The sequence below is a fragment of the Rhinolophus ferrumequinum genome, chromosome 2, assembly GCF_004115265.2.
Source record: "Rhinolophus ferrumequinum isolate MPI-CBG mRhiFer1 chromosome 2, mRhiFer1_v1.p, whole genome shotgun sequence".
In the NCBI taxonomy this organism is placed as follows: Eukaryota; Metazoa; Chordata; class Mammalia; order Chiroptera; family Rhinolophidae; genus Rhinolophus; species Rhinolophus ferrumequinum.
In genome coordinates, this window is record NC_046285.1 from 71,269,307 (window position 1) to 71,292,292 (window position 22,986).

Consider the following 22,986-nt stretch of genomic DNA (forward strand, 5'->3'; position numbering starts at 1 on the left):
GTGTCAGCAACAGAGCAGGGATTCAAGCACGTGAAAGCTTCCCTTTCATTACTAGTCTTTCCCCCCCGAATTACTTGAGATTTGGTGGGCCCTAATTATATTCTAGTGCTTTTCTTGCTGACATTTCTTTTGTTTTAATTAAAACTTCTGGGGGTTTGAGGACACGGTGGCAGAGGGTTTATTCATCAACAGCCCTAATAAAGAGTCAAATGAGTCCCTACGTGTGTTCCTGACGCCCCAAGAATGATAGCTGGGAACACTGTGGTCCTTTCCCTTTGTTTTTCTCACAGCACCGATGTGCTCCTTTCTCTACCCGCACAGCTTCAAGCTTCAAGACCTGCTCTCACTGCTGCCACAGACGTCCTGTTATTAAGTGACCCAGGCAGCGCTGTGGGTGGACTGGCTTCCTATTGAAGCCATAAATTAGGTGAAATGAAATGCAGCACTGTCTTTTCATTATTATTATTTATTTCTGCCCCTGTGCCTACGATTCCTCCTGGTGCAAAGCCAGACCCGCCCACTCCAGACCACGTGGTTGTATCTCTGACCATAGGGGCCTGTGTCCGACTGCAATTGACAAACCTATGGGAGGCCTGGAAAGAAGACATAATATATCTTTTTAATCTGCAGCTGGGAGGTGGGATGGGATGAGCAAAGGGTCTGCCAGAGGTCGTGAGGGGAAGGCAGAGTGGCCTCATAAAATAGGACTTAGAGAGGGAGTTATTGATTTGAAATCTAGAAAAATGAGCTGCCCTTCCCAAAGAACAGATGTATCTGCCCTGCCTCGAGTTAGTATTCTCACAGGAAAAGGGGAAGCCGAGATGGAGGGCCTCTATAGCAGGGCAGTGTCTGGACCTTGCTTATCCCTTGTCTTATCTTTCTCTCCCTGAGCCTTTCCTCAGGTAAACTGTGAGGTTGTGAAACACAGAATACGAATGTCTGCTCAAGCCTCCAGGGCTCACTCCTATAGTCCAGTGTTAGTTAACGCTTGAAAAAGAAAACAAAAACAAAGCCTTCTTGAGCAAAACACTCACATCAGACCGTGTGGCTTCTACCTCCAGTTGTGATTTCAGGAGACATTCTTATAGTTTCTTTTTTCTTAAGAAAAAAAGCCTTCTGCCACTTTTAAGAAGGCATTTCCCGGGATTCTATCAGGCTCCTCCCAGGTTAAGCACGTAATGGATCCCTGGGGTCTCTCTGATCGCTGGGATTGGAGGCTGTTTACAAGGTCCACGAGGCCTAGAAGCTTCATGTTTCCCAGCATGATTTAGCACCTGCTCTTTGCAAGATGCTGTCCTATGCCGTGTCAGAGATTCGCCCAGACAAAGGTCCCTGCCTTTGAGGGATTTTTGGTTCTAGTGTGCGGAAGTCAGGTGCCTGCTGGACTGAAGGTCCAAACTAAGGAAACTCAGAGAAGAGATAAGTTGTTTCTAATACATCTAGCATAGACTACTATAAGCTATTAAGAGCACACACTGTTACATTTAATTTTTTTATGGACTGCCTCAAGAGCGGTGCATCTTTGTATCTTAAAGGGATTCCTGACTTCTCTGCTACGCTATACCCATGTATTCTAAAACACTTGTGCCTGGAGTATGAAAATCTCAACCCACCACCCCCGTAAAAAACAAAAACAACCATTGGGAAGCAGCATAGGGTTGTTTACTTTTCCTTTTTAAAAATGAAGATCATTTCATGAAGGACATTGTAACGCCAATGAAAATGTAAGCCTGCTTAAATGGACTATCTCTGGCTTTCTGAAAAAATTCACCTCAGGGTCTTTTATTTTTATGTTTTGACTAAAGGTGGGTATAAACTTCATCCTGGACTGGTGTCCAGGAACCAGGGCTTTTAAATGCCATCTAAATCCCCAGGTGCCCCCCAGACTCAGGACAGGGAAGGCTGTTGTGCTTGTTATGCTGGTTGGGGAGGCAGGCACACTCGTATGCTGTCCCTTTCCTTTGAACCCCCATATATAGGGAGTGTAGTCCTCCTAGAAATTAATGTACAAAAGCCATAAACGATTGTGGTAATTCTGTGGAATAAATTAGAGGAGCGCTAGTAAGATCTTTAGTTTTGTGCTCATTTTTTTTGGATTGAGAGAGGAGGTTACTGGGAAATGTGTTCTTGGCTTATGGCCATGGCCAAGAGACTAGTTCTGCTACTTTTTTGAGTTCTCGTCACCCCACAGTCTGTCTGCCTAGTCACTGCTGTCACTTCAGCTGTGCGTGCCTTTCCTGGGTACAGGCATCAGGCTCCCTGCCATGGAATCTGCATACATTAACTATTGTCTGCTAAAAATTGTGACTATTTAATTTTTTTCCTGTAATCATCCATTTTCATTTACAAATGGAGCCAAACTGGCAGCCATGAAAATGGAGAATCCTCGTCTCTAACAAAGAAAGATGAGATGCAGTCTTTTCTTCTCCACCCTGTGTCTGCGAGCAAGCTTTAATTCTCAGTTGGGCCAGCCCTGAACGATCTTGAAAACAATCCATTTTCTGCTCTCAGAGGTGCCAAACAGAGGAATTCACAGTGAATGGTGCTGAGATGGAGAACTGATGCGTGGGAATTGTCCTGTATGGGTACCTTACTTTATCTTTGCCACAGGCTGGGTGCAGTGATGGCCGGGTCATAGATCTGCCTCCAGGGAGAGGAAAATTTTTTTAAGCTACTGATGAACGGCACATGCAGGCCAAGGAAAAATAGAGTCCTCATGTAACCTGGAATAGACACACTGCCAAATATATTCTGTGAATGTACGTGTTCCATGATCATAAGGATTTGTGGAGCCTTCCATAAAGCTGTTCTGGCTACCTCTTTGCATCAGGATAAATTCTATCAAAGAAAGGTAGCATTCCTGAAGATGTTCAAATAGGTACCTTAACTATGCTTTAATCTTAACCGTGAAACCAAAGTTCACCTTCATTCTCATCATTATAGTTCAGAGGGGAAACTAAAACCAATTTCTAGATTTCTCTTTGTGATCTATGGAGAGATGAATTAGCCTCTCTCTAGAGTTTAAAGGAACGTCATCCAGTTAATTCATCTTCCAACTTGTTTTGGGTGAAATGATTGTAATTTCTGCTCACAACCCCACCCCATCTGCTGCTGTACACTTTGTGGCTGGATAGAAATGTGGTCGGCCGAGGGGAATGGGAGAAACAGATGGGGCATATGGATGGTATTGATCAATAACCCCAGTACAACCCTCAAATCTCACTGCTTCTTTCAATCCATTATCTAGCGCATACGCACAGAGTTCTCGCCGTGTCGAGCGCTGTAGGAAGCGTGCTGATTCATGCGCCAACCTTGGTGATTTGACCTCCTGACTATCTCCTCTGGACTCTTCTCACCTTCTCTGTAACTTCCATCCTAGGCCACGTTGCCATCATCTCTGAAATGAATTACTAAGTAGTAGGAGTATCATTGTGACTCTTCATCATCTTTTCTGGTTTCCTCTATTCTCTGCCTAGCCCCCAGAGTGATCTTTTCAAAATGAAAACTTGACGACTCTACACTCTTGTTTCAAGCCCTTCAGTGACTGCCCATTGGTTTTAGGATAAAGACAGACCTCAAAGTGGCCTGTGAGCCCCTGCGTGGACTCACTAAACATTTACTCTCTACTCCAGCCATACTGACCTGCTTTCAGTGATTTGAGTGCTCTAATAACTATACCGCAGGACCTTTGAACATGGTGTTCTTTTTATCTGGAATATGCTTCCCAATGCTTGACTTAGTTTATTCTATTCATCTTTTAGATCAGAGCTTTTCTTAAACTTTTTACCCTAGATCCAGTAAAAAATATATTATTTTACATTAATACCAAGAAGAGATAGATAGATAGATAGATAGATAGATAGATAGATAGATAGATAGATAGATAGATAGACAGACAGACAGACAGACAGACAGATAGATAGAGTCTTTGATTGAGTTCCCTAGGAAACAGATTCTGAGGACAGAGATTTGCTTGTCGGAGTGTTTTGGGGAGTGCTCTCAGTATCGACACCTGTGAGAGAGGGAAGACAGGTTTGGGCAGAGGAAGGAGTTGAATGCAGTTAGAAAGCACTAGGCGATACCCCAAAAGGAGTTCTGGAGCTGGGATGGCCTTCGACATTGTTCCACGGTGATGTAAGGGATGCAGGCTTTTGTATTCCTACATCTAGCAATCGTTGAATGCTTGCTGCCTCTAGGTAAGGTGCATTGCCTTAGACGGGGAGCATGAGCTTGAGTCCCACTGCTATCTTCGGCTAAGAGAAATTCCTGGAAAGAGACTCAGAGAACCTCAGTCTTGAAGGAGGGACGGAGGGGCCACACCACAGTCCACCGCGGTACACTACAGTCGATCCCTTGTGATGCTTAGATCCACCTGCTTTGTATAAGTTCTATAAATAACTCCTGTAGGGTTTTGGCTGGTCTGCCTTTTCCTGGGCAAAGTGATAACCCCCCACCATTATATATTCTCTAATGGTTGCAACTGGTGCTGATCTGCCTCCTCTATGGCACGTGATTCCTCGTCGTGGTTAGCGTTTTTGCTGGTCTTTATGGCAGACTTGTTGGGTCACCCAGACCCTCATTCCTGAGAAGTCGGCGCTCAACATGACTTTCTCAGGCTTGACTGCTACTGTTATTCATTAACCAAAAAAAAAAAATTGGGTAGCATATAAAAAGACTCTTATCTTCTACAGCCAGAAAGTAGAAAACGCTAAGAACCAGACCCAGGAATCGTTATCAGGGTAGAAGAAAAGCCCGACTGGGAAGCAATGAGACTCTGAAACTTGGAATGGAGACATCTACATTGATGCATTGAAAAGCTCAAAATTCCTGTCCCCGGGAGCACTCTGAGCCCACAGGAGTGATGTCTCCGTCTTGTTTGAAGACAGTGCACACAGCTCAGGATTTAACTGCATCTCCCTTTTGATGCTCACACATTGTCTTCAGTTGGTGATGAATCACCCTTATCTTTTCTTTGTCTTTCTCCAGCACATTAGTGGCTCTCAACAAAAGCCATTTGATTCCATTTTTTTAAACTAGTACTTCCTCTGGATCTCTCAAAAGTCTGCAATATTGGACTCACCAGTGTATTCCCCGGCACTGTATCCTACTCCATTTCCCCTCTAGTGAACATCTGACAGTGACACTGCTCCAGTGTGCCAGGGGCAATCAGTAAGCTGCCTGCCCCCAGGGATAAGGGGCTCATTGACAACCACTCTGAGAGCCTGTTTCTTTAGGCCATTCCTGGCACCAACTTTTTTAGGTAGGGTTCCCCTGGGAACAGATCCTGAGATGGACATCTATATGCAGGGATTTTACTGGGCAGTGTTCTTAGCATCTACACCTGTGAAGAAAGTAGGATTGTGCAGAGAAAGGAGATTAACTGCAACACAGTGTCTGCAAAGACCTCAGCCATCCTGTGGGGTGGCCAGGAGCTGAGATGGCCCTCCAGAACTGTCCCACTTTACGACAAGAGGGCTGGGCCTTTATACTCCTGTCATTGGAGTCTGCTGTCTTCAGGAGGGAGCATGACCTTGGGCAGTGCTCCTTTGGCTGAGGGCAGTTATCAGAAAGGGCCTTGGGTGACAGTTGCCAGGTACTTCAGTCCTTAAGGGAGAATCTGAGTGGTGTACTACAGCTCAGTGATGGATGGATGGATGGATGGATGGATGGATGGATGGATGGATGGATAAATAGATAGATAGATGTAACTGTAACATTTGATTCATGAAACAACAGCTGCCTTGCTACATGTTCTACATTGTGATTAATTTTTGCTATTTGAGTTGATTTATTTTTGTGGTTCTTGTGATGTACATTTTGAAAATCACTGTGGGGTTATTATAGGACGCTCTGAAAGCACAAAGGTAGGGCCCTCACTTGCAATTAGGAAATTGCAGAAGTCTTCTGAGATCAAATGTAAGCTAAGGCTTGAAGAGCCAAAAACATGCTCCCGTGTGTGAGCCCTCCGACGAGGCAGGGGACGGGATGGGCAGGGGCGGGGCGGGGAGAGGGCGGAGAGGGTGGGTGGAGTGTCTGCATTTTCCACAATCTTGGTTTGCTTATGTGCTCTGCCCGGAAACAAATGTATTTCGGTGACCTAGAAATGAAAGTACTCTTTCTTCCAGGCTAGCCTCAGGCTAGCAGCTCCAACGCTGTCGTGCTGTTCCTTAGCAAATAAAGAACAGCAATCACAGGGTAGAGGCTTACAGGGCTATCTCAGACTACACAATTGATTTTCTCTTGCATTTATTTTTAGGGAGGAGGTAAAGGGGTAGAGTACCGTAATCCTTGAGTGATCTAAATTTCACCTTGATGTTGAGTTCTTCTGTATGGAACAAGAATCAGTATAGTTCTTTGCCTCAAATATGAGGTAGAAGAAAGGAAGTAGGGGGCAGAGTGGGTTTGTGTGTCAGCATACCAGGATGGGCCAGGCCCATCAGCTCTCGAGTGACCTTACAGCCTCTGCTTTTCTCAGTTTGACGCCCTTTCTTCCTCCTTTCTTGTCGATGGGCTTTTTATTCTTGAGGAGATGATTGACATGAATTAGGCTTTGGGTCCTACTGAAATTCCAGTTTTGTTTTTCTAGATTTAGTCTGTTATTTTTGTTATTGTTATTTCAGTAGAAGAAAATCTTCATTTTTTTTAAATTAAGAAATGACTCAACAACTGCAATATGACAGCATTTTTGTTTTCTAATTTTTGTGGAGAAACATTTTTTAACTATTTTGTATCCCTTTAAAGTCACCCTCCACCCCAGAATTTAATTTTTAGTCCTTGGTTGAATATGTATTTTAGATCCAAACTGAGATGGAGTCTAGGTTTATATTTATTATTTCTCTCATAAGTGGAAATAACTTAAAATTAAGAGTAATATTACATTTTCACTTCAAAATTCTCCCATTACAATATCCTTCCTTGTTGGCTTGCTCTCAAATAAAAAACTTAAATTAAAAAAGAATTCTATGTGAGATAGAGATGAATGGTTCGACGTTTAACTCAAGTTCAGTAAAATATGAAAAGAAAGTTTGTTTAAAAATTGTTTGGACATTTTAGTGATAAGAATTTCTAATCCAGGAACTGGATGACAGACGTGGGACAGAGGAGAGAGGGTCCTGGGTGTAGGTCCTTATTAGTCGTGAGATTTGTTGTCATCTCTAACAGAAGGGTATTGGATGAAGTGGCTGAGGGGCTCTTCCTACTCAGTTTATTTGTGATTTTATGAAGTTGCTCCTTTAAACACTGCCTTCACAATGGCTATGCCTCAGGCTTCTACTGATCTTCAGGTCAGCTGACTCCTGGACTTCCTTCAAAGTCTGCCTCAGTCAGGATCCTAATTGGGTTTGACATTCTCCAGTGATGTAAAAAGTATCCAGTGAGTTAAACATCAAGCTGAGGAGCCCCCTTTGTGGCCCTACCCCATCAAAGGTTGACAGCTCAGCAGCCTTCCTATTCCAGAGCACTGGGATGCATTTGCCCGCAACCGAGCTGAGGCTGCTCAGTGTTCCATTTCCAAGATCTCATTTAAGCCACAACTGCCACCCCCGAGGTGTCTTATGCAGTCATCTGTCAGACCCATTGAGAATTGCTGGTTCAGATTGGAAGTGAAATTTGAAATGGAGGAGACGTAGGTTATTTTCTTTTCCAGGGTTACCTTCCATAGCATTCTAGCAGTTCTTAACACAAAACAACCATATACCCTACATTCAAAACGTAGCGGATACTTAATTTCTTTATTTCATACCAAGAACTGCCCACTGCTTTGTGTTTGAAATGTAAAGTGCATTGCTTGTCTCCTGTCTGCTCCCTGGCCTTGGGCCAGGACCGTGGACTCATCTGCTCAGCTGTCAAGCTCCTGATAAAGAACTAGGTGTTGACGTGTCCTTGAAACAAATTACTCAGAGAAGATACCGTGTTTCTTAAGGAGTTAAAAATCAAGTACATTTCTGAAACTGAGTTGGCAAAGGTCCTCAGGGACTCCCACAAGGGAAGAGAGACAGTTGGGAGGCAGAGCTGACCAAGCTCCTGGTTGAACAAGGAGGATTCCATTTAAGATTTTTTGCTGCTCAAGCCCCTGCTTGAACCAGGAGGATTCCATTTAAGATTTTTTTGGGGGAAGGTTCTGCTGCAAATGAAGCCAGAGAAGAAGGAAGGGAGAGAGAGAAAGAAAAAGAGGGGGTGGGGTGAACCACTGGTCCTTTGGGCGCAATGAAATAATGGAAACATGGACATAAGTGCAAGAGGTGAAGAGTGATTGACGGTGAGGTTTCAGAGAAGGTGATACTTGAGTTGAATCTAGAAAGAGTAAGTTTGCTGGGGAGTCAGGAGGTGAAGGGCATCCCAGGCCAAGAAAACACCATCAGCAAGGCAAGAAACAATACAGTACATTTAGAAAACACAAAGAGTTTAGTCTTAAGGACCACAGAGTAAGAGCCGGTGGGAGCCAACCCAGGTGGTACGACGGAAAGGGCGTCAGGTCTTAGAGGGCCCTGCAAGCCATGTGCAGGCATTGCCTTTTATCAGGCTGTATGGCCTCATTAACTTCAAGGTGAATGGTGTATGATCTCAACCAGACTCTCTGTGCTTATCCACAGTTCCCCTACCCTCCTTCAGTGCTTTAGTAGAGAAACAGCCATTGTTCAGGGTATGATTTAGGGCCCTAATTGTAATGACTTTATATTCCCAAAGAAAAACTCTTGATTGTTTTGCTACAACCATCATTACCGCATCACACACTCTTACTGGGACCTGGACAAGCCTGAGGCCATTCAATGTTTATCAACAGAGGGCGCTGTTGCTACTTCTCCCTGTGTGAGATGGACCCCCGCCCCGTGGGAAGTTAGTATTCCTGGCCCCTGGACATTGAATGGCAGAGCCACTTCTTTCCCCACTCAGTCATTGTGAAAACTTAAGTTTCCAAATGCTCCATAGGATGGAGAGAGGTGGTGGTAGCAATACCTACTCCCCTATCCCCCAACCACTGAGCCCTGTCTCCCCACATTTTGCTGGTGGGAAAACTGGGCCCGGATGGAGTATATGACTTGTCGCAGATGACCCTGCTGATACTTGGGTTGAATCTAGGAAGAGTGAGTAAGTTTGCTGGGGAGTCAGGAGGTGAGGGGCATCCCAGGCCAAGAAAACACACCATCAGAAAAGCAAGAAACAATACTACATTTAGAAAACACAAACAGTTTAATCTCAAGGACCACAGAGACAGAGTAAGAGCAGCTGGGAGCCAATTGAAGTCATATGGTACAAAGGGGGTCAGGTCTTAGACAAGACCAGAACCTGGACAAGAACCAGGCCCCTGGATTTTGGGCCAGGGCTCTTCATACAGTAACACTCCAGCCCCCTCCCGCAATTTCTTGAAAGTTGAAATAAGTATGGGGGCTGTGCCTGTGACCATATTGGATTACTGATTTAAAGTCTCCTTGTTTGTGCTCTTTCCAGAGTGGGGAGGAAACAGAAGGTGCAGAATGGGGGTCGAAAGGTGAAGGAAGCACTATCAGAATCAGAACGAATAGATGCAGAAAGCTTGAGATACATGAGAAGGGAAAGGGCAGTCAGAACTAATCCTGTCACCTCTTCCCACTACAAGTATACACACTTCAATTACCTGTTGTTGTTCACTCATAAACGTGCCGTAGCATCTATGGTATAGGCAGACACCCAGTATTCCAGACACTGGAAATACAGTGATGAGATGATCTTTGCCTTCATGACTCTACAACCTAGAAAGGAAGACAACATATAAAATGAATCACAAGACAGGACCATAAGTAATTATTGCCAGCATCTGTTGACAGTTGATCTGTGCCAGACATGGTCAAGCACTTTATATGCATTGTTTCATTTTATCCCCTCTGCAGTACTACTATGAGTTAGGTACTAGTATTCTTTCCATTTTTCAGATGAGGAAACTGATACCTAGAAGGTAAAGGGTCATGCAGCTGGATTCGAATCCAGCTGGTTTGGGAAGCAATATTACACTGCCTGACAGCAGTAGTAGGTAAAGTGTATTTTCAAAGCCATATAAAAAATGCATTTAGAAGTAACGGTTGTTGACCATCTTGGCTGCTGTCTGAGAGTCAGATGTAGAATTTAAGTTTCTCAAGGAGCAAGCAAAGCGAAAGCGGCTCTTCTGGGATTGCCCCCTCACGACCCCTAGTCTCTTCTGATTCTGTGTGGTTGATGCTTCACTGTGGTTCCAGAGACCGAAGATGCCCACTTTGGTCTCTGTTTATGCTCAACACTGTCATTTTGATCATGAGTTTGGATTGCTTGCTGTCTGTTTTATTTTAAGCCCCCTTTTAATTTTAAGGTAAAGATGAATTAACAGTCCCAAATGAATAATAGCAGAATCATATCCAGTTGAGACTGTTACAATACACGCTATTTTAATCATCAAGGAAAAGAAAGTTCCTTTACGTAGTGAGTATTTTCTGACAGAGGAGACAACTATGTCACCTCCACCCAGCTCTAGCTCCCCTTCCATATAAATCCACCTTGGAGAGGACGTAAAACCAAATTATTCAACACTATCTTTTTTTATTTAACTTGACAACCACTGTGAAAACAATCCTAAAAGGCAGAGTGATGGAGATGTTTTACAAAATAAACATTAAATAGAAACTGACCTTCAAAGCAGTTAAGGGGTGTGTGTGTGTGTGTGTGTGTGTGTGTGTGTGTGTGTGTGTATCTGTCTGTCTGTCGTCCCCATTGATAGTCTGTAACATTAATCTAGGTAATATTGTTCTTCACAGTTGGAACTGAATGCAAATATTGCTTATCAGAACTAAAGTCTTTTTTTATTTTATTTTTTTCTACACAGGGTCGACATGTCAAAACGGGCCAGCTTGCAGCCATTAAGGTTATGGATGTCACAGGGGTAATGTATCTTTATCTTGATGTCTCAATAGCTATATATTTGTAATAGACAAGTTAGTGATAGAAAAAAATTGTTTTTCAGAAATAGAATCTTTTTAAGCATCTAAGATCTTTCCTGATTTGTGCTTAACGTAAAGAAGTAAGAGTATTCAACAGCTGACCGGGAAGACCATGGGTAAATCACTCTAATTAAATTAGTTACCTACACACTGCCTTATGTAGTTAGAGTGAAGAATAAATAATGTGTGCCGCTAATTTCCATAAACACAATAAAGGATATTTGCATATGAAGACAGAACAAGGATTTGAAGGTATTAAAAGAGTAATACTGAGATTACGCAGAAAAGATGGGTTTTAACATTTTCCCCAAAGGTCTACCTCATAATGGAATGGACAAGAGTTTGGATAGCTCTAAAGTCCTAGTAGATATTTACCATGACTATTTTCCTCCTCACAATATTATTGACCAAATAATCACAATAACTACAAATTCTTAATATTACTTAGAGCAACACTGAAACAAAATTTCTGCCTGGATGATCAAAAGCAATCTAAGGAATAGACTTTATTTGAAACACAATCTTATGCTTTCAATCCTTTTTGCTAGGTCTATTTAAAATATGTTAATGCCTTTTCAAGAATACAGAGCAAAAATCAGACTTGAAAGGACTCAGTGGACATCAAAAGCATGTTAATAATTTTCTGTAGTCCTGGGGATTTTTCTAAGATGTCTTGTCTGCTGTACATAAAAGCTAAAAGACCAAAGTCTTCCATTTGGCTGAGACATGGATTATTTATGTAAATAGACAGAGAATGAATTAGTCACACAAAGGTATCAAGAACCAATACACAAACAAAAAAGGCCCATGGTATGCCTGTATATCAGACTTCAGTTTATACCTTTTCTGGCCCAGTTTCTTACATTCGATAAGTATATATTGTATGTTATCTACCATAATATAACTTTCACTAATTGTCATTTATACCGCACATGGTACTGACTTCTTTTCCTTATTTATTATTGACCTGCATTCTTCTTTAAATTACATAATTTTTTAACCAGTAAAAAATTTTGTTCCTATATTTTGTTAGCACTGAGATAAAGTAGTACTTCCTTTTATTTGTCCCAGGTACATTATTCAAATTAGGTTGCATACCAGTTCATGTATTTAATCCCAATTAGTTGACACATTCACCTGGCGTTTACTAAATAAGAAATTGTATGTAGAGCATATCAATTAAGTTTAGATTTTGCCACTTGAAACAGGAAACTCAGAACGACAGAGATTTACATATGATGGACGTGTCTTGCTCTCCCCATTAAAGGAGTCTAGAGTTGAAAGCACAGGGACATATGGTAGCAGTGCAGTGGCGTGGAAGGATGCTTTTCTGCTCCATCATTCTAATGCATGACTTCCACACTTAAGGTGACTTCCATGGTTCAAGATGGTTGTCAGCTTTCCATTGATCACATTCTTTGGCAGGCAAAACAGGGGGGCAGAGAGGGGAGAATGATAGCTGAAGGGTACAGAAGAGAACCCCTTCCAAGTGAAATCTTTTCTACTTACATACAACAATTCTACTTACTTCTGCTAACTGCAGGGAAGCTGGGAAATGTAGTCTTTCATTCTACCAATGTGTGCACGTGCAGTTAAAAATTTGGGCTCTGTTAACCAGAAATTAAGGACAAATGAGTACTGGTATGGTCAATTATCAGGGTCTGACACAAAAGTCAAAATCAAATACTATCAGTCTCTACATAGAAACCCATTATAAATGTGTAAACCTTTTACAAAACTCCCACCACAAAGCAAATTAAAATTTATTTTGTAATTCTGCCGAAGTCCTATTACGGTATTTTCCTCGGACTGAATAGGATCTCCACTTAGTGGGATGCACTTGGCAATTTAATAGCTACTGGTTGTGGATGGAGTCCAAGACATTCATGCTGTAAAGTTATGTTGTGTAGTTCTGCAGAACTACATGTGGAGTTCCACTGACACCATTAATCTCAGAGCACAAGTGTGCGTAAAGTTGCATGTTGATGCACAAAGTATGACTTGAGAGCCCTGGACATTACTTTTCTAGTATCTGGTTCTATTTGGGAGATTTTAATTTGTTGGTGAACCACTTACTATCACTAGACCACCTTGCTTGGAATAAAAAAAAGTTACACAGCTGTGTATCCCAGAATATGTATTTTCAGTTTAAGGGGTGTCAGTTAGCCTTTCTCAATTGGGTTTCACGAGACAACTAAGCCCTGCAAGGAAATGATTTGAGAGACTATTTTTTCAATCTCTGCAAGGATGGTACAGAGTTAACACTATTTTCAATGCATAGGATAATCCATTGCATACAATGGATGCTTTATAGTATTTCGGCTTAATTCTCTTGGGGAACCCCTGTTGAAAGGGCTGGATAGTTTCCCTGATTTAGGCACATCATTGGCCGTTATGTAACCACTGACCCTTAACAAAGACAAACATGGATCCACATCAGGAAATGGCTTTCTTATTCCCATGGTATCTGATACAACATCAAGTGACTTTTGTATCACCCCGGTACGCATCACAGTCAACATAAGATTTTCTTTGTGGAACTCATGTGGTGCCTTCAGAAAACAATCTATTTCATCTTGCTATGTTGTCTTTTGTGTATTATGGAATGTTGCAAAAGCTTCTTACCAATTATTATAATTGTGCTCATTATAGCTGCTCTGTTAAAAATTGAGATGAATTCTCAAAGGTCGTCTTTGTTAATTGTTTGCAGTGATCTACTGCAAAGTTACTACAGTTTATTGTAATGAAACTGATAAAGCCATAAGCTTGAAATAAATTTTTAAATTATTATTTTTATTTTCTTCTTCTTCATATATATATAAAAGGCACAGAGAGAACTGGATATAATACTTATTTTTATGTCCTTCCAGTTTTAGATCTGAGACACTTCCAAACTTGCTAATATTTGCTTTGGAATTAGTGCTTAAACTCAGACTAAGCCTTTGAAGTTCTTTTAGTTCCTGAAATAATTATGGGAATTTCTGCATTTTGTCACTTTCTGGGGATTCCTTCTCAGCTGGATTTGTGTACTCTAGATTTGCCTACAACATCAATACAAAATTGGACTCTCTAGGGTAGTGTTACTCAATGTGAACTACCAGCATCATTGAACGATCAGCACTCCTGGGATGTTTATTAGAAATGCAGATTCCTGGTTCTGAATTTTTGGGTGGAGCCTGAGAACCTGCCTTTTCTACAAGGAGCTTGTCAAGGAGCTTCACACACACCAAAGTCAGAGGAGCGCTTTTCTGGAGTCTTGTATTTATGGCTTTCTGGCCACCAAGTGTAAAGAGACTATGATTCTTAGATGAATTCCCATCTTCATTTAGACAGAAATTCCTTGTGTAAACTAGTCTCTTTACAATGACACCTTGAAGTCCAAATAGGACTTAACAAGATAATAAATTAATATCATAAGCTTTCACCTTTACAATGACTGGTTCTGACTGCATTACTCAGGACACTGGATTATAGAACCAAAGCTCCACTGAAACTAAATGAAGCTGAAAACAGAATATATTGGCTTGTGTATATTCAACAAACAAACAAACAAACAAACAAACAAACAAACAAACTCAGGATCCAGGAAGTCACCTGATGTGATTAGGAATTTTGTCTCTTTCCATCCAGGGCTCTGTTACCTCCCCCCGAGCAGCGTCAGGCTCATGATCTAATTACTTCATTACCCTTCGTCGTAGCAAAAGTGCCAGTCTGAATATCAGTGGCTGGGGTCATGTCACCGTCCCTGAACCAATCCCCTTTTCTCTTCAGCCACATCTGGGTTGGGTGCCTAAATCTGGAAGCCACCACAGGAACTGAGAGATAGGAAGGATGATTCCTCAAAGGAAAAACCTGAGACCTAGTAGAGAAAATGGTGGGAAGGATTCTGGGAGAGCAAAATCAGGAGAATTGTATTACTGTGACATCATATAATAACATTATAGTGGATGTGTTTAAAAATAATTCGGTTCTTAATTAAAGCACCCGTCTACGTAGTTACATTTTCTTATATTTCAACCAAAAATACTAATAATGATAGCTAACACTGATGGAGGGATTATTAAGTGCCAGAACTCTTTTTAAATGTTTTCTATATATTGATTCATTTAATTCCCTTTTTCATTTACAACATGTAAAACAGATTCCATTATTAGTCGCATTATAGAGAAGAGAAAACCAGGCAAATTAAGTATCTCTCTCAGTGAATGTAACATATAAATGGCAGAGTGAATCTTTCAGCCTGAGCATTTTAACTGTCTTTTAAATCCATCCTCTTAATGACATTGCTATAGGTCTTCAATTAATACAGAAGGGTATTTAGTGCTTAATTTAGTGTGATTTTTTTTCATTAATTTATTCAATCAACATTTACTAGACACCTACTTTATGACAGGCATTGGAAATTGAAAAGGTGGTCCTTTGAAAGGGAGCTCACAATAACACAGCATTGCCCTAAATACAAGTATGTATAAGTATGCATAAGTATGCATGAGTATGTATAAGTAAAGCGATTCCATTTTATAATAAAGTTATTCATAAATAAAGTTGAATGTGTCAGTGAGGGGTAGTAATTAAGCCTAAGAGGACAAACAACTAGGACATTCCCAGCCAAGGAAACAGCCAGTGCCAAGGCATGGAGGCTGAGAGAACAGGGAGCATGTTCTGGAAACCATTATACAGATTAGTTGTAAGATCAAAAAGTGCTGAGGAGAGAGTAATACAACGTGAATTTGAAAAAGTTAAGGCCAAGTTATGAAGGAATTGAATGCTGTGGCAAGGACTTGACCAGGTTTGCGGGCATTTTATTTTCCAAATAGAACACTTTGATCAAATAGTTTTAGGCAAAAATTCATTATGTAGAAGAGATATAAGGGGAGTTTTTTGTTCTTGTTATTTTTGTTTTTACAAGGAGTAGGAGGCTGTAAATCCTAGCCCCTCTCCCCAAATCACTGCTAGAACCAGTGTGGGAGCCAGAAGGTGAATAGCAAAGTAACATCATGGAATTTGCCTACTAGAAGGATCCATGTTAAGCCCTGCTTCACTGAGTTTCTATTTCTGTCTAATGCATTCCTGTAGGGGAAGCTTATGACCAGTCTGCCTCTCTCTTTGAAGAGTAAGAAAGTAGCCTTCGCCCAGTAGCCTCTGGTAGAGTGCTTTGCCCATAACAAACTTAGTAAATGTTTGCTAAAACTGGACAAAAAGGAAAAAAATCCATCTTCGGTTGTTTGGAAGAGTCAGGGGAACACCCTGCTCTAAGCACGTTTGGTTCCTCACTCCCAAAGGGAGGCAGTTCTGTGGAGTGATTTGTAGCACAGCACATAGTATTATTCATAATAGTAATAACACCATAGCCATGATCAAAATAAAAATGGATAACACTGATTGTTATGTACAAAGTACTGTTCTAAGTACTTAATGCACCATATCTTAACTCATTTAATCCTCGAAACAACTTCCATTAGGGGAGCACTGCTATTATATTCATTGTAAAAATGAGCAATAGAAAGCACAAAGAGCCTTGAAATTCAAATTCAACCAGTCAGGCTGTGCCCACCTTCCCCACAGCCCTGTTATAACAATGAGAAATGGGGGAGTATCACTGGAGCGTGGGCTTTACATTCAGATAACTGCCCACGGGAATTGAAGATATAAGCCACCTCATTGATAGTAGACATTACCGAAATGAATGACAACACTACTAGGGGTAAAACCTATTGCTTCTGGGTTTCTTGAGCATAGGTCTGTTTTAAAAAAAATCATGGCTTTCTTGGGAGTCGTACATTAGTGCAGGCTTGAGTATGTATAAGTAAAGTGAAAGATGCATGTCAGACTTGTGTTGTCTACTTCTCTAAGGGACACCACTTCCTTGTAAGAGAGGGCCGGTCGCCTAATGGTCGCTCTTCTTTAGAAGAGCAGTGCAAATTGTCACTCTCATCTGGATGCATCCTAGTTTTGACACTTCATGGCTCCCTTATCTTGAATGTGTTGCTGAATCTTCCCTTCTTCCACGTGTCAATGTGGATCATATCACTTCCCTCATAAAGTTGGTGTGACAAATGCAGTTATTTGTAAAGCATTGGAAAACAATATGTAGAACACAATGGTCAGTGCGTATTGTTATTATTATGGTGTTTCTTGCAGACATTTTTCGTTTTTCTCCCCGTAGCACCAGTGACTCCCATAGGAGACAACGTGCCATCCAGCCTCCAGCTGCAGGGCCTTGGCCATCACTGCTTCTCTGCCAGGAAAAGGGTTCCCTCCTCAGTCACACCACATCACACCTTTTCTTTCTTCCCAACTGGATAACTCCCACAAGGCCTTTAGAATTCAGCTCAAACTTAGATTTCTCAGGGCTGTCTCCCCGGATGCCCCCAATTAGGTCAGCTCCCATCCCTCCCCCGTTCGTAATTTTGCATGCATCTGTGTCATTCCTTGATTTCCATCTGTGTCCCCCAATGGACTATAGTAAGTTACATTGTGACACAGCTTCAATCTGTGATGCCCATGTTCTGTTACATTATTCAGAGTTAAGTGCATTGTGCCTGGGACATTGTAGGCATTTAAATGTTTGTTGAATGAATTTATTTAGCTTAGGGTTAACATACACAACCAATCCAGGAGCTGCCGACAGAATGTTGTAGCAAACTCCTGAGTTCTGTCAGTGCTGCACTGAAGACACACGTGCTTAGGCAATTCATTGACCCCTGCTGGGTCTGTGTCCTTAGCTCTGTAAACACATAGTTCACAGGTGCATGACCCTACTTTGAGATAATTTTAGGGGATCCGCACATGCTTAGTTCTCATTTATAATACATTTTAGCATTTATTATACTATTATTTAAAAAAAAACAAGCTTTAAACTGTATGTTATATACCAACTTTGAAGGCACTGATAAAAGGCAACCTCTCAATTTGTACTGCTAGGTTATTCCGTCCACGTACAGAATGTCACTCAATATGAAGATTCCACTGAAATTTCAAAGCATGCTCTTTAAAAGTAATTGTTACCGTTTGCAATTACCTATCTTAGGAAATGTAGATTTTCTCCATACTTCAAAACAAAACAAAGCCAAAAATTAGCAAGATATTGAAGCTGTTATGTGACTTTAAATCTCTTTCAAAAATTTTAATTTTATATTCACTAGGATAGCCTCTTTATTGTCATTAATTTACCTTTTATAACTAGATGTTTCATATTCAAACTTATAAAAATAAGTGTTTATTGATTTTAAAAACCTAGTTTATGTTGATGTTCTTTATTAGCGTCCTGAATAAAATTTCTAGTGGGGAAAGGGATTTTACTATTACAAATTATTAAAAATTTTTTTTAATCACATCCTAGAAAATGTTAACAATCCCTTCAAATTCTAATAGTCTATGATTTTTGAACAATAAGTTGTCTTCAACCTTTTGTCACATTCAGTCAATAAGGTGAGAATGATAGATAAGGTAATACAAATGCCTGCCTGATGCCAACAACTGCTGTGGAAATCAGGACAGGTGAGCAGAAGTGCTTGTAGCCAGTATCCCAGATGGAGGCAGTGGCATTTATGAGTCTGTATACCTCCTACTTCCTTCTGGAGTTCAAACTGACCAGTCCCTTGTGTTATTGTAAAAATTGCATAATTTTATTCCTGTTCCATGGATTGAGAACTAAATGGTGGGCAAATTTGTTATAAAGCACACCACTATTAAATGTCTTACTAATTCCGTTTTTAAATCATAGCATATTGTAGGCACTTATAATGCCCTGTGTAATAAATACACATTTTAAAATCCCTCTGTTATGCCCTGAAATCATTCATAAGCAAATATTATTATGTGCTAACAAACGCCTTTAATTGGAGGACCAAAGGCAGGTTTCCCTTCACCCCTGGATTACGATGCTCCTAAACGCTTCTTTCGTGATTGGCAGCTTTGGCTTCATCACCATGGGTCATTAATCGCCCTTCTTCGGCCTGGGAGTCTTCAGTATAGAATCAAGAGCACTGTCTTTGGACTCAGTTAGATGAATCTGGCTTTGAATTTTAGCTCTAACATTTAAAATACGAATGAACTCTCTGAAACTTGTTTTCCTCATTTGTAAAATGAGATCATTAAAAACATCTACTTCATAGCGCTGTTTTGAGTATTAATTAAGATAACACATACACAGCCTCTGGTCTATAGTGAACATTAATTACATAAGGTCGGTTTTGGCTATATATTATGACCACGGTCATGATTATCATATTGTCATCAGAGGTAGTCAGTGGCTTAAAAGCGTTGCCTGGAACCATCCATTTCTTTGAGTTTGAAAATCATCATCTCTTTACATGGTTTGTCATCCTCCAGTATGCCAATCCTGGTTTCTCACATGCATGTGTCCCGTGCAAGCAATAAGAGAGGACTACTCTCGTGCACGTGTACTTTTCAAGCCTCTGCTGCATCAATTTGTAAATGTCCCATTGGATAAAGCAAGTCACATAGCCAAACCCATAGACAAGGACAGGAAATGGACTCCACCTCTTTATGAGGGAGGCTGCTAAATATTATGTTCTTTTTTTTTTTTTCCAGTTTACCACAAATAGATTCCTATGACCTTGAGAGAAAAAAAACTTTACATTGGTAATAAACACATGCTTAAATAAACATGTAATCATTTCTAAGCCCTGACAGGTAACTTAGGCATTCTTATTCCCATTTACAGGTGAAAATGATTGACATTCGAAGAGTTTAAATGTCTGAGATTATGTAATGAATTGGACTAGATTTTCAAGGCTTCTACTTGAAGTAATAGTTCTTCCTACTGCACTGGACTTGGCTTATTAAAATACTCCCTTTGTAAATTTGTGACAATTTGGTAGCATTACTTTGTTTTTCATTATGACCCAATAGTCATTAGTTTCCCAGCGAGCTAGATCCTTGTGCTTAATTCTTAAGACACAAGAATAATCTACTTACAAAATAGAAGCTACCCTTCTCTTATAACTTTGTAACCTAATTCTAGCCTCAGTTGTTGTCTCTGTCTTTTTGAAAGCATCATCACCCATCTCTTTCAATGAGTCATGTTGGAAGAGGGGGGATTGCTTGTTGAATGGTTAAATGAGTTCTTGTAGTCATAGTAAGTGCCTCCCTTTTAATTTCATTGAATAATTTACTGCCAATCCTTGACCTAGACTGGAAATCTAGATAAATAGTAGCCCTGAAGGCCTGATAAATTGCATGCTTGCTTACAAGGTCATGTAAGATCAAGATCAAGGTTCTCTAGTAGGGCTACATAACCATGACCCACAGTGGTTCTGTAATTGGGTCTGGAAGCAGTGCGATTTAAACCTAAAATTCAAGTTCCTTCCATCCCTGCTCTCTTACCCTTGTTATTTGTTTATTTTTTTGCTTGAGAAGATTAATAATAATGTTTTTTTATTACACTTTATAACTTTCACATACTTCATTTAATATCCCCAAAGACTGGGATATATAATACTACTATTACAAAATCTGTATCTCATCTTAGTGAGAAAACTCAGGTAGGTTAATTTCCTGAGATCACACTGCCAGAAATGTGTGGAGCCCAAACTAAACATGCCCCCTCCCTGCCCATTCTCATGTTTCTGCCTCAAGACATATGCTTTCTTCATTGTCATATCAAATCAGTTTACCTCTGCGAAGGGATGGAGGATGTGCTGACTTCATTCTGGCCTCCAGTACTATTTATTTTGGACTGAATTATATACTGAAGCACACTGTTATTTAACTGTTTCATAAGTTCTATTTTCCTTTTTCTTTTTTAAGTTCCTATTTTCTTAATGATGTGGTAAGCTTTCTTCAGGCATCCCTTCCCCCATTCTCCCACACTGTTTACCATCTTGTTGAGAACCTAGGAGGCAGGCAGCAAATACTTTTAGAACCAGGCTGACTCCTCACAAAGAATGACTGAAGCTGAAACAGTCAGGCTGCAGATGGAAAGTGACTGGAGTTTTACTGCCTCATGTAGTTGCCTCTTCAATCAAAGCAGCTGTCACTGGCAGGCTGCACACAGAAACTCTCAGGTTTGTTTTCTCCCCTTCTATTTAGGCTTCCCTAAAGTACATCCGCTCACACCCTCCCTTTCTCCACAATTATTTGGCCCTACATGGTAAGTTTAAAAGAGCGACTATGCACCATAGTAAGACATTTGAGACATGTTGCAGGGACCCTTCAACAAGCTGAAGGTCTGTGAAGGTCAGTCTCTCCTGAGGCCTTCGGTAAAGGTGTAGGTGGTTTTCCGTAGCTGCAGAGAAGAATCAGTTGGCCAGCAATATGCCGTCCCCTCCCTCAGCCACCGTTGCAGTCCCTCACTTCTCTATTCCCCTCCACTGTTAAGGCGCATGCTTCGCCTTAGCTCAGCGTCCCAATTATGCTTGCTATTTTGAGATTACTTAGTCTTCAACTTAACTTAGTCTTCAAGTTAACCCATTACTTAGTCTTCAAGTTAACCCATGTGATGTGTAAGATGCTCAGTTGTCCTAGGTTTGCATATCTCCATTTTTCTTTTAATTAAACTTACTTTTGTGTGGTTAGGAAATGTCAGCATGTTATCATTCTCACCCTATTCTTACCAGTTCCTTTCAAGCGTCACGAATGCTCCTGTGATCGGTTGGGCCCTGTGTAGGTATTTATTCTTTTATTCACATATATTCACCGGCACTTTGCTTGGTGCTGGGGATGTTAGTGGGAGCAAAAGCAAACGCGATTCTCTGTTTGTAGTTGTTACGGACTGATAGGAAAGAGAGACTTAAATGATTAGACAGATCCACGTGGGTTGCAACTCTGGTAGATGCTACAAAGGAAGGGACGCATGATGATCCAAGGGATAGAACCACGCCAAGCAGATCAGAGTTTTGCTGGGGAAGAGACGCTGGGCGTGAGGTGTGAAGGCAGGAAAGAGCTTACAATTGATTCATGGACAAGAGAGCCAAGGAAAAAGGCAATTACGACACAGAAGGACCCAGACCTCCCACCAGTGCCATCAGGTATGACACGTGTGAAGTATAAGGGGTGGGCAAGATACAGTGGGGGGACTTGACATTGTCTGAGAGAATTAGGAAAGACACCTCTGAGGAGCGTCACTCAGACTCGATCAGGACTGATGAGTAGAAATTATGTAAAGGAGAGGAAGGGAAAGGACATCCCATGGGAGACTGCAGAAGGGCTGGGCAATGTAGAGACACTGGAAGGAGTCTGAGCAGCTGGATGGGGGCAGGGTACAGACAGGGTCACAGTGTGGATGGTCTTTCAGGTAATAGTAACATCTTACACTCAGGGACAGTCGTTCCAACTGCTGTATCTAAAACAATTTTCCTGGGATAGAAATTTTTTCTACCAACTTCAAAAATAAAATGCTATTTTAAAGTACAACTGATGTGTATGTAACAAAACAAAACGGTGGGAGGACACATGCACTCTCCATCAGTGATGCCAGAGGGTCTAAACATGGCCCAAGTCGGCGGACTCCAAATTGAAGATCACAATGAATGAAACCTGAAGTAGGAAACTTACTCTGTATGAGAGTTATCTCTTTTCATACCCGTGGCACTGCCACATTTCCCCCTTCTTTTCATGTTTAGTTTCCTGAAGGTGAGATGGGTACTTCTGCTTTGTGAACTTCCTCAGATCTAGGGAACTTACCCTCACTCCCTTTCTCATCTGACTTTCATCATCTTCAGTCGGGTACTTCAATAAAAGTAGACTTCAAAGAAAATGAACTTAAATTTTAAATATCAGAGTCTGTATTTTTTGTTCCCACTTTCCTCAATCTTTCCTATAACAGATATGATCAGTGATAGGTGTTTGATGGCCTTAGTTCCCAGAAGCCTAGAGTGAATTTTAATCTCAATAGCCTGTCTACCTTGATCTTCTCCAGGTGAAAGAGTGAGGTGTTTTGTGTTTTTTTCCCCCCAGGAGGTTGCACGCTATGCCTATTTGCTACATAAACAGAAGACCCTTTGGATTGCCAATGTGTTGTCATGCAAATTTTTTCTTTGTAGTCAAGAAAAACGTCAAGTTATATAGTAATTATGCT

The 22,986-nt window shown here is 41.0% G+C and overlaps 1 protein-coding gene across 8 annotated transcripts in view; it reads left to right on the top strand.

The window, feature by feature from the left end:
• TNIK (TRAF2 and NCK interacting kinase) overlaps positions 1-22,986 on the top strand; it is a 364,653-nt gene that overhangs the window by 199,952 nt on the left and 141,715 nt on the right. For all 8 annotated transcript variants that reach the window (XM_033125457.1, XM_033125416.1, XM_033125423.1 and 5 more), the window contains one exon: positions 10,829-10,885. In XM_033125457.1, the coding sequence (XP_032981348.1) occupies positions 10,829-10,885 (57 nt within the window). The remainder of the gene's footprint in view (positions 1-10,828; positions 10,886-22,986) is intronic.